The sequence below is a fragment of the Apteryx rowi genome, unplaced genomic scaffold, assembly GCF_003343035.1.
Source record: "Apteryx rowi isolate R43461 unplaced genomic scaffold, aptRow1 scaffold_83, whole genome shotgun sequence".
Taxonomy (NCBI): domain Eukaryota; kingdom Metazoa; phylum Chordata; class Aves; order Apterygiformes; family Apterygidae; genus Apteryx; species Apteryx rowi.
In genome coordinates, this window is record NW_020451127.1 from 631358 (window position 1) to 643621 (window position 12264).

General features: G+C 56.6%; 1 protein-coding gene across 1 annotated transcript in view; it reads left to right on the top strand.

Annotated features, from left to right (window-relative positions):
• CSPG5 (chondroitin sulfate proteoglycan 5) overlaps window positions 1–11587 on the top strand; it is a 13854-nt gene extending 2267 nt beyond the window's left edge. The window contains exons 2-6 of the mRNA XM_026089717.1: window positions 26–657; window positions 2556–2744; window positions 2864–2936; window positions 3274–3319; window positions 11469–11587. Of these exons, the coding sequence (XP_025945502.1) occupies window positions 26–657; window positions 2556–2744; window positions 2864–2936; window positions 3274–3319; window positions 11469–11587 (1059 nt within the window). The remainder of the gene's footprint in view (window positions 1–25; window positions 658–2555; window positions 2745–2863; window positions 2937–3273; window positions 3320–11468) is intronic.
• The last annotated feature ends 677 nt before the right edge of the window (window positions 11588–12264 follow it).

Sequence of the window (12264 nt, forward strand, 5' to 3'; positions counted from 1 at the left end):
CGCGTCCAGCCCGGCTCCGGCGCAGGGGGCTCGCGGCCGCAGCGACCCGGCCTGGCTGCGCACCGAGGCGCCCGGAGCCACGGCCGAGCCGCCCGCCGGCCAGACGGTCGCCGAAATCCTCGACGCCGACTACTACGAGCTGTTCGAGGGGGGCGAGGGGGCGGCGGGCGGCGCGGCCACGCCGTGGGCCCTGCACGAGCTCTACGACGACTTCACGCCCTTCGACGAGGCCGATTTCTACCCCACCACCTCCTTCTACACCGACGGCGACGAGGAGGGCGAGGAGGACGACCTGGACGAGGAGGAGGAGGAAGAGGAGGAGGAAGAGGAGGACGACGAAGAGGCCGGGGGGCTGGAGGACGAGAACGGCCTGCGGGCGCCCACCCCGGCCGGGCCCGGCGTCCCCACCGTGGGGCAGGAGCCCCGACCCACGGGGCGCCACGACGCGGCCCCGCTGCCGCCCGCCGTGGTCCTGGGGGGCCCCGAGCGGGCTGCGCCGGTGCCGGCGGCCGTGCCGGGCCTGGAGAACGGCACCGAGTGCCGCAGCGGCTACGTGCGGCACAACGGCTCCTGCCGCTCCGTGTGCGACCTCGTCCCCAGCTACTGCCACAACGGCGGCCAGTGCTACGTGGTGGAGAGCCACGGGGCCTTCTGCAGGTGAGCGCCGGCGGGGACGTGGTGGCCTTGTGGCACGTGGTGGCTGCAGCTGCTCCCCCCGCCTAGGCTGGCAAAGCCCTGTGTCAGCGTGGGCATGGGGACAGGGAGGGCACCGCGGCCACCAAGGAACCAGAGCAGGGTGTGCTGGCTGTGTTGCACGGGTTGAGGTGTGATGGTTGCGTTGCACAATTTGGGGCATGATGGTTGTGTTGCATGGGTTGAGGCACGATGGTTGCGTTGCACGAGTTGAGGTGTGATGGTTGCATTGTATGGGTCAAGGTGCAATGGTTGCGTTGCACGGGTCAAGGCGCAATGGTTGTGTTGTACGGGGAGGCGCAATGGTTTGTGTTGCAAGGTTTGAGGCATGATGGTTGCATTGCATGGGTTGAGGTGCGATGGTTGTGTTGCACGGGCTGAGGCATGATTGTTGCGTTGCACGAGTTGAGATGCAAAGGTTGTGCTGCACGGGTTGAGGCACGATGGTTGCGTTGCACAGATTGAGGCGCGATGGTTGCATTGCACGGGGTTGAGGCGCGATGGTTGAGTTGCAGTTTGGGGTGTGACAGTTGCATTGCACAGGTTGAGGCGTGATGGTTGCATTGCATGGGTCGAAGTGTGATGGTTGCATTGCACGGGTTGAGGCGCGATGGTTGCGTTGCACAGATTGAGGCATGATGGTTGCGTTGCACGGGTTGNCGCGATGGTTGCGTTGCACAGATTGAGGCATGATGGTTGCGTTGCACGGGTTGAGGCGCGATGGTTGCGTTGCACAGATTGAGGCATGATGGTTGTGTTGCACGAGTTGAAGCGTGATGGTTGCGTTGCACAGGTTGAGGTGTGATGGTTGCGTTGCACAGATTGAGGCATGATGGTTGCGTTGCACGGGGTTGAGGCGCGATGGTTGCATTGCACGGGTTGCGGTGCGATGGTTGCATTGCATGGGGTTGAGGCGCAATGGTTGCATTGCACAGATTGAGGCATGATGGTTGTGTTGCATGAGTTGAAGCGCGATGGTTGTGTTGCACGTGTTGAGGTGTGATGGTTGCATTGCACAGATTGAGGCATGATGGTTGCGTTGCACGGGGTTGAGGCGCGATGGTTGTGTTGCACGGGTTGAGGCGCAATGGTTGTATTGCAGTTTGGGGTGTGACAGTTGCATTGCACAGGTTGAGGTGCGATGGTTGTGTTGCACCAGTTGAGGCACCTGTTGCATTGCACGGGTTGAGTCACAATGGTTGTCTTGCACAGTTTGGGGTGTGATGGTTGTGTTGCACAGGTTGAGGCGCGGTGGTTGCGTTGCACCGGTTGGGGCACCTGTTGCATTGCACGGGTTGAGTCACGATGGTTGTCTTGCACAGTTTGGGGTGTGATGGTTGTGTTGCATGTGTTGAGGCGCCATGGTTGTGTTGCACAGTTTGGGGCGTGATGGTTGTATTGCATGGGTTGAGGCGTGGTGGTTGTGTTGCACAGGTTGAGGCACGATGGTTGCGTTGCACATGTTGAGTCACGATGGTTGCGTTGCACAGTTTGGGGTGCGACGGTCGCGTTGCGTGGGTGCCGGGTGTGCCAGCGGCGTTGCACAGTTCAGCGCGTGCTGATTGCGTCGCACAGTTTGGGGTGTGCCGGCCGTGCTGCGCGGGTCGGGGTGTGCCGCGATGGTCCCGCGGGAGCCGGCGGCGAGCGGGACGCGGTGGGACACGGGACCCACGCCGCCCGGAGGCGACCACCCCTCGCCGGCCGGCCCCACGGCCACATCCCCGGCACGGTTCAGCCACCAACCGCCCCGGAAACCCGCCCGGCTCCGGGATCACACCGCGGGTGCCCTGTCCACCCTCGCAGCCCCCCCCCCTCGCGCCGTCCGTCCGTCCGTCCGTCCTCTCCGCCCCCGTGCCCCGCAGGTGCAACACGCAGGCCTACACGTGGCACAAGGGCCGGCGCTGCGAGGCCGTCGTCACCGACTTCCAGGTGCTGTGCGTGGCCGTGGGCTCGGCCGCCCTGGTGCTGCTGCTGCTCTTCATGCTCACCGTCTTCTTCGCCAAGAAGCTCTACCTGCTCAAGACGGAGAACAGCCAACTGCGCAAGACCAAGTGAGCGGCGCCGCGGCCGTCCCCGGCGGCGGGCAGGTTTGGGGACCGACGGGGACGGGGACGGGGACGGGGAGCCCCGCGCTCGTCCCCGCGCTCATCCCCGCGCTCTCCTCCGGCAGATACCGCAGCCCGTCCGAGCTCCCCAACGACAACTTCTCCCTGTCCACCATCGCCGAGGGCTCGCACCCCAACGTAAGGCCCCCGCGCGGTCCCCCCCCGGCTCCCGTCCCCCATCCGTGCCCCCGCCTCGGCTTTCCGGGATAACGTTATCCGCGTYGGCTTCGTGTTGCCCCGTCCCCGTGCCGCCCCCGGGAGGCTCCGGTGGGTCCCGTCCCCAGGGGTCCGAGGCGGACGGGGTCCCCGTCGGCGGAGCGGGGCGGTGTGGGAATTCCCATCGGTGGAGCGGGGAGGCGCGGGAATCGCCGCCAGCGGAGCAGGGCGGCGCGGGAATTCCCGCTGGCGGAGCGGGACGCCGCGGGAATCGCCGGCAGCACCTCCGGGCTCCTGAGCTGCCTCCCCGTATCCGCAGGACGAGCCCGGCGCCGGCCCCAAGCCGCGGGACTCGCTGCAGTCCTGCGGGAAGGAGGAGAAGGAGGAAGAGGAGGAGGAGGAGGAGGAGGAGGAGGAGGAAGCCTTCGGCGCGCCCGGCTCCCCCTCGCCCAAGCGCCAGGACGGCGCCGGGGCCAACAGCCTGCCCAACCACCCGGCGTAGCGCCGCCGCTCGTCCGTCCGTCCGTCTGTCCGTCCGTTCCCGTTCGCTATCGCTTCCCCCCCCCCCCGGCATGCTTTGGTGTGTTTTGTACAGAGAAAAACGAGAAAAAAAGGAAAAAAAAAAAAGCAAAGCAAAGTGCCCCCCCCCCCCCTGCAAGCCGCGCGAGGCCGGAGGCCGGCAGCGGTCTCCGGCCGGGATGCGGCGCTCCGCGCTCTGTGTATCCCGCTCGGGTTAGTTCGAGGCTGTGATTTCTAAACCTTGGCTGTCACGCGACTGACTTTTTTTGTACTTTTACCCCACTTTTTTTGAAATACAAGTGAGAAAAAAAAAGAAAAAAAAAGGGCCAAAAAAAAGAAAAAAAGGGGGAAGATCTGGAAATAAAACTTTTTTTTTCTTTCTTTTTTTTTTTTTAAGTTAAGCCTCTTGCCGGTGCCTGCGATCTCCCGACGTGGCCTTCAGTCCCCGTTTCCCGTGCGCTCCCGCGGGTGGCCGGTCCCCATCCCCGTCCCCATCCCGGGATGCTTATGGTGGAGGGAACCTGCCTGCCCGTTTCTTCCGGAAAAAAATTCACCCGCCAGCCAAAACCGATGGTTTCTCGGGAGGGAGGGAAGGAAGCGATGATGCAGCATACGCTTCCGAGCGCGCCGTTAGGGATGCAGGCGGGAAAGCTCTCCGGGACCGCTAGGAGCAAGAGCGGCAGCTCGGGGAGGGAGGAAACCTTCTTTTTCCGGGGGGGAAAAAACAAAATACCCGGGTGCATATTTGCTGGTGTCTCGCTCGGACAGAGCAGCCTTGTCCCGGCTTTGCTGCCCGGTCGCGGGAAGCTTTCCGAGAGCCTGGACCGATTTCGCGGGCTCCGCGAAGGCATCAGCCGTGCAGCGCCCAGGCTTTCCTCAGACGGCCGATCGCTTTTAAACGCAGACGGCTATTAAATTTAAATGCTCCGTTAGTTTGCCGGGAGGGGAGGCCGCCTTTTGTGGCCGGGCGAGGGCTGGCACAGGGCGAAGGGGCCGGAGGGACGGGAATTGGCACGGGAAGCGGGTTCGCCCCGCTCGCTCCGGCGGCCTCTTTTCTCTCGCCGGCACGTAACGGGATTAGCGCCGCGATCCCCGGCACAAGGAGCCTTTCTTCCTCACCAGCCCGCGACAAAACGTCCCGGAGCCTCCCGTTCTCCCGGCGGGACGGCGGCGGGAGCAACAGCGAAGGCGAGGGAACGGGGTCGGAGCCGCGGCGGCGCTGCTGGGACCTGCCTGCGCTCGCAGCCCTCGGCGCCGCGGCACTGCTCCCTTCCGACCCACCGTTTTGTCCGTCCTTCCCAGGAGCGAACGCGAGCTTTTTCCTGGGAATTCGGGGCTGGCGATTTATTTATTTATTTCTATTAACGCCTTCTCTCCCCCCCCCCTTCCGTGGGGCGATCCTGCCCGTTCGAACGCCTCCGGCTCCGTTTCCTCCCCTCGTGGCCGGTCCCGGCTCGCAGCGTCCGCCCTGGGACTACCGAACCGGGGTATTTCGCTCCCTCTTTAAGGGATATTTGGAAGACGTGGCCACGGATGGTGCCCGTCGCAGGTGGCCGGCGCTGGGTCACCTTCTGGCACCGGGCTGCAAGCAGCTTCCGCAGCCCAGGGTGGGCTCAGCCTCTGGGCTTGGCCCCGTACGGCGGCACGGGATGGGATCCATCCCACCTAGCCCGGGATCTTCCCAGCGCATGCGTCTCCCGCGAGCCTCAGGATCCCAGTGGGGTGAAATGGGTGCTTTTGGGGGGGCAATCCCATTTTAGCTGAATTAGGTCCTGGCCTCCACCACCGTATGGTCCGGGTGCCCTCAGCTGCAGCCGGAGCCCAGACGTGCTCCGATTGCAGATGTCTACACGTGGTCGGATGAAGGCCACGCTTGCTGGCCCACCTCTCACCTCCAGCCTTCCTGCTTCCCAGGATGCCCGGATGCGTAGGGTCAGGCTTGTAGGACTATCCCGGAGCCCTCCTGACCAGGCTGGGCCACCGCTGGGTGCCTACCACCACCACCACCACCACCACCACCACCAGGAGAGGAGGCCAGGAGCAGTGTTTCACGGTGACCAAAGGTGGACGGCCAGGTGCTTTCGGGAGGAGACGCGTGGCGCGGGGCAGCGCGGGGAGTCCGCGGGAGCTCGCGCGCCAACGTCAGCGTCCTCCTGCCATCGCGGGCTCGCGTGGCTCTCAGGGGAGCCTCRCCTGGCATTTGCGCAGCCAGAGAGCATTTGGAGCGCAGCGTTTAGCCAAGGGATGTACCAATCACTCCGTAATTCTCAGGCTCCCTGTAGCGGGGAGCGAACGCAGCGTTAAACTGGCTCTGCGTTGGATTTAAAGGCAGGAGAAAAGCAAAATCCTCTTAGCCCCGGTAAACTGCAAAATGCTCAGTGTGGGAAAGAACAGCTGTGCGTTTGCTGATGCTAGTGAAACTCTGGGGACAGCTTTAACCACGACAGCCCTTGTTTCCTCGCTGTTTTTTTTTAATCATGTTGGCCGGCACGTGAGCTTGCTTAGCTGGTTCCCTCGGGAAACGAACAGAGCAGGGCCCGGGACTGTCCAGCAAGCTGTTGGGAAGCAACGGTGGCGACCTCCCGGGGACAATGCAGAGCGGAGCAAAATGCCTCCAATTTGGCTGGAACCGGGGAAAGAGAGACTGATTTGAAACTTAAAGATGGGAGGCAATTTGGCCAAGAATAAGCATTGAGTGACCAAGGTCACGACCCTTACGAAGGGGTGCGGAAGAAAAGGAAAATACAGACAAAAGACCCTAGGAGGGCAGACTGAGAAACTCCGGGAACTGGTAAGTAAGATCTCATGGGAGGCACGTTTAAAGGTGAAAGGAGTTAAGGAAGCTGGCAGTTCTTCAGAGAAATGATACAAACACCACAAATACAAGCTATCCCAATAGGAAGTGTGGTAGGAACCAGCTTGGCTACATCACAAGTTCTTCACTGACCGCAGACTCAAGAAGAAAGTTTACCGAAAGTGGGAACTAGGTCAAATTACTAAGGGCAATTATAAAAGTAGCATAAGCATGTGGGGACAAAATCAGAAAGGCCAAGGCACAAATTGAGATGGAAATAGCAAGCATCATTAGGAGTGACAACAAAACACCACATCAGCAGGAGAACGAGCAAGGGAGTGTTGGTCTGGACCCAGAGGAGGAAGGCTGCTGACAAAATAGGCTGAGAATCCAAAGATTTTACTGTGTTGTTTTTTTTTTTTTTTAATGAGGCTTTAAAAATGTCAACTACAAGCAGATACCTACTGAAATAAATAAGTTACTACGATCTCAGCCCGGGGAGTGTTAACTGTGATGACAAAAGAATATTAAATAGCATACATAGGTAAGTTAGGTATTTTCTGAAATTCATCCTAYGGCACTTAGAAAAGCAGCTAAAGCTGTTTCAGCTCTGTTAGTGTCTATTAGCTAGCGCAAGGGATAGACATGGTTTTACAAGACTGCATTCAGTTTGGGGCATGCCGCTTCAGGAGAGACGCAGCCCACTGGAGAAGGTCCAGGGGGCCACAACAAGAAGGACCAGAGATCCAGAAGACGTGGCCTTTGAGACACGGATGAAAGGAATTTGGAGAACTGAAGCCCGGGGGAGACATGAGAATAGTCTCCAAGGATGTAAAAGGCTTCTCCAAAAAGGGAGGGAACAATCATTCTGGGGGCCTATCGTGGCACAGAAGAAGACAAAAAAAATGACGAAAGTCAGTTGCCCAAAGGGACAGTTCGTAGAGACATTGGGAAATACTTCCAAATTGTAAGGAGAAAGAAACACAAGTACTGATTGCCTGTGGAGGGTGGGCAATTCTCCTTGTAGAGGTCTTCAGGAACAGGTTAGATGGTTATCTGTGTGTGACAAGTTCTGCTGACTCTCCCACATAGCGAGGCTGTGGGCTAGATGATCCCGTGGGTCCCTTTCAGCTCCGTTTTCTAGGATACTGTGTTTTCCAGCACAACGCTGCTTAGCAAGGGCAGAGCTGGGGCTGAAGGTTAAGTGAGTTTGGCCTCTGCAGCTGGTAGACACTTCGCATCTTACGTTTTGCCTCTGTCTTTTTTCCCCCTAGGATGTCTCAACTCAGGAATGTCACTCAGATCTACGTATACTATTTGTGCTTATTAAATTAATTGGAAGTAATTTTGCAGAAGCGCCTAGGAGTCCCAGTGCTGAACAAGGATCTCCTTTTGCCTGGTGCCATGAAAACACAGCACAAAAAGACAGTTCTTGCTTCAGAGAGCTCGCAAGCTTAACTGCCAGGCAAGAGACAGCAGATGGAGACAATCTGTTGGACAGAAGAGCACAAAGAAACAGTGAGACAATACTGGTTGACATGGCAGACTGTGGGTTTTAATGATCTATGAGCCAAACCTGCTGGGTTTTTTTTTTGTAGACACTGGAAAAAGAGAGATTTCAGGAAGGATTTGAGAGAAGATAATGAGGTTCTTCAGGAGCTGTTTACGGTGAGCTCCTCCCAAGGGCAGGGCGAATGGGGGCCCTGGGAAGCCTGAAGGGAAGGTTCCCATGTCATGTGTTTGAAAGACAGGCCAGCCCGTGGTCTCGACGGGGACTGAGAAAGGAGAGACCAGACAGAAGATCTGGAAGAGAGCTGAGAACTAGACCTTGACCTGAGATGGTCTCATAGATCCGGGGTGACGTTTTGTTTGGGCAAGAAGAATAGGATCCAACTCGCCAAACTCTTTAAGAGCCAGCTGCCTAGTCCGTTGCTTAGGCTCCTTCTGTAGCTGGTCGCTGGAGCGAGACAGGCGCCTGCAGAGGACTGTTCAGCCCGTCCTACAGGCGGTGTAGCCGGGTAGAGCCCCACACTAGAATTGCTGAAGAGGTGGTTGAAGAGGCTGGAAGAGAAGCAGGATGGGCCAAAATGCTGAAAAGGGTCAGAAGAGGAGAAGAGGGTAAGGAGAAGTGTGAAGGGTGAGGGGAGGAAGGTGGATGCGAGGGGCAGAGGATCTGGGAGAGAGCAAGGAGGACAGCAGAGGACCAACCACCTGTACCTGCAAGAGGAGAAAGACAGCGTTTTCCCTGGCTGCTTCGATGCCATTTTGCTTGCAGCCACCCCCTGGATGTCGTTGGTTCCCTGCTGAGATGACTTTGCTGCCTGATCCCTGCTGTTTTCAGCATCTTTCTTGGTGATTTTTCAGTCTACGCTGGAAAAGGCCTGGGGACCCCTCATGGAGAGCCAGCAGGCGTTTCGTTTCGAAATGGAAAAGCGGATTTTAAAGGTGACCTGAAAATGGAATCAAAACATTCTTTTTTTTCCTGCCTGCTTTATGAACGCAGTAAATTATTCTTCACAGCCACAGGCAATTAGCAAACAAGTCATGGTTAAATGTAGCCAAGGATATTTAGGTTAGACATTAAGAGAAAGCGTCTGAGGTGGGGATAATGAGGCACGGGAAAGAAATGTCAAGAGAAGCTGCAGAGTCGTCAGTGCTGAGCGCTTCTAAGAACGGGTTGGACAAACATCTGCCAAGAAAGGTTTAAGTTGAGCTGATTTTGCCTGGAGGCAGGTGGTGCTCTGTCTCCGTGACCTCTCCGGGTCCCTGCAGTCTTACGTTCAGTGATTCTGCGATGCTTCTGCCTGTTTATTATCCGAAATGTCAGCTCTTCTCTTCCGTCCTTCTGCCGGAGTTATTGGCTGTGCAAAATAGGCTTACGAGCTCCTCTTTACTGGGGACAAGACAGAGCAGCCATTCCCGATCATTTTCTCCTACATCTTTATTAGCAGTTACATATAGAGGGATCTATACTGACACAGACTGGCAAAAAGTAAGATTTTTAAAACTGACAGGATAAGAATCACTGCCCTTCATATTTATTTTCTTGGTTTCCCTTCTGTTTCTTCTCTACCAATCCTATCAGTTCCCCATAAAATCTTCCAGGACAACTAAAACCTAGACGTGAGACTAACAACCCCCGCAACTGTCCCGATGGCTCGGTGGCTTTCCGTAACCAGCATAAGGAGAGGTAAAAGCGGGAGACAGAGGCACTGATTTTGTTACGCCTTTTTCCTTTCCAGGTGCCTTTTTAATGGCAGCTCCGGACTCTCCGTGCTCCGAAGTCCTTGGCTTTCTCACAGCCTCCTGCGGGTTCTCAGATGTCTAGATTTGTATTTCTTTTCCCTGCCTTCTCCCCGCAGCCCGTAGGAATCACAGCGAAGAGGCTTTGTAAATACCTCCTCTGGCATTTTTGCTCGTGTGCCTATAGGCAAGCTGGAAAAAAAAAACCCATGGCAGACATTCATGCCTCGCAACTCCCAGTCGCCGGCGCGACAAAAAGAAGCCATTTTCGTCTCGTTTTCCTGTAGAAAAGAGCTGCCGTGAGCGGCGGAGGGGCAAGGAGGACAGGGGTTATGGCAGGGTGAGCAGAAAGCCGCCTCTGAGCAATAGCGGCAATGGCAGGAGCAGGCAGCGTCCGTGTCCCTCGCTCGGCTCGGGGAGGGAGCTGCTCGCTTTAGCAATTCTTTTCAAACTGCATTTCTTCAGAGAAATCCAGCACCTGGCTCAGCTCGTTCCATTATTCTTTCCAGCTGCTTTTTGCCGTGTCGCAGCCCGAGCATTGAATTTATCCCCAGCGCGCAAGCTGAGCTAAAGGCACAACTTTCCTACTTCTTTTCTCACCCCGCCGTTGACTCTGCGCAACAGCTGCTCTCCTATTAACCTTTCCTGGCCTCAAAAACCCTAATGATCTTTTATGACTTTTAAGCATTACTAAAGCATTTAGATCGGCAGCAACGGAGTTACTTGAAGACAAGACGATCCTCCCACGCCGGTAGGCTCCTTTTGCAGTGGTGCAGTTTTAACTCGTGCGTTAAAATCCAAAGAGATGGGAAGATGCTGGGGAGCTCAGCGGTGAGCAAGGCAGGCATCTCGGTCGCCAGAAGTGGCTAATCGAGGGAGGTAAATCAGTGTCCTTGAGGAGAGCTGTCACCCTATGGATGCCATATGGCCCCACAACGCGATACCTACAAGGTTTGCTGCGTTGTGAATAATCGCAAACAAGCACAAAGCAGATGGAGGGGAAGGGGCAACAGTTTTAACAGCAGAATCCTCGCTGCCTTAGCACGGTAACAAGCCACGAAATGCGAGCAGGGGGTATATTAAGAAGGACGAGATGCGTTTTGAGAGATGCAGCTGTACTTTGCATGCATTTTTTGATCCCCTTTCCGCTGGGAAAAGACCGGATTTACATTTCACTACGAGGCATTTTGAGCTCTGCAGCTCCTGCAGGAGCTGAAAGGAAATTACTACAGAGAGAGGAAGAGACAGAAGTGGGACAGCTCAGAAAAAAGGTGGTCTGAAACTGGCTTATTTACCAGCATACGTAGGTTTAAGGCCGCCTTAGCTCCCAGGTAGGACCATCTCCAGATCCTTCCCCGTCTTAAGGGGAATTAAGGCTGTGGCTGCACCGACACAGAGCAGGGACAGAGCTCTGGACTCTCTGAGACCAGACGCAGGTTCCCAGCTCCATGAAAGGGCAGGAAGACAAAAGCAGAGTGGTCTGGACTTTTAAAGACGCTTTCAGCTGAAGCTTTGACAGAAATGAAGCCATCAAAGGGCGCGATAGGAAGTCCTTTCACAGCTCGGTAACTGGTTAAAAGACGGGAAGCCAAGGGCTGAAACAAATGATGGGTTTCTACGGTGAAGAGAAATTTATGGATGGGACATCTCAGCCATCTGTGCCGGGACCTGCTTACTCAGCATACTCCTAAATACTCTGGAAAAGGGGTTCAGAACGAGATGATAGTTTTTGCAGATAATACTCATAAGAACATAGAAAATAAGGAGAGTCCTCTTCCATGGACTTGTCCCCTTCTCCTTTCACCCACCCCTGGACCCACATGGACTTCCAATATTGGCCATTTGAGGTGCTGAGGAGCCCCACACTAGACCGTGCACACGCATGAAGAGCCACCTCCTTCCTCTTGCTTCGAGCCAGCTGTTTATTAGCATCATTTGATGCCCCCTAATGCTCACAGTGGAAGAGACAGTGGCGGACGGGTCCCGGCGCGTTGTCTCTATGCCGCTCGCCATGTCCCGCTTTCCCGTCACGTCCCCCCTCAGCCGGGGAATCCGCATCGATATTGCCCAAGTCTGAAAAACCAAAGACTGGGTAATAAAAATGGCAAAGTACATGCGGTATCGAAAATCGCAAATTCAAGCACGTGGGCAAAAATAACTCTGACGAGACGTTCACAGTTACGGGCTGTAAATTAGCTGTTACTACCCAGAAAAGCAAGCGGGAATCGCGGCGGCTCATTCGTTGACAGCGTCAAATTAACACTCGGCAGCAGCCAAACGCGCAAATAAGTGTTAGGAAGTATGAAAAGACCAGAAGGGCCCCGGGGAAGCACGGCGCCGCCGTACGAAGCCGCGGCCTGGCAGGAGGGTCCCCGAGGCAGGGCGAGGGCCGGGGGCGGTGGGTGCCGGGGCCAGGCCTGGGGACGGCTGCGGGACTGCGGTGGGGGGGAGCCGGGGCTGGGGGCTCGTGCTGGGAGTGTGTGTGTGTGTGTGTGTGTGTGTGTGTGTGTGTGTATAACCACCCCCTCTGTGTGTGTGTGTGTGTGTGTGTGTGTGTGTGTAAACACCCCCTGTGTGTGTGTGTGTGTGTGTGTGTGTGTGTGTAAAACCACCCCCAGTCCATATCTGTGTGTGTGTATGTGGGTGTGTGTGTGTAAGCACCCCCCAGTCCGTGTGTGTGTGTGTGTGTGTGTGTGTGTGTCTAACCACCCCCAGTCGGTATCTGTGTGTGTGTGTGTGTGTGTGTGTGTGTAA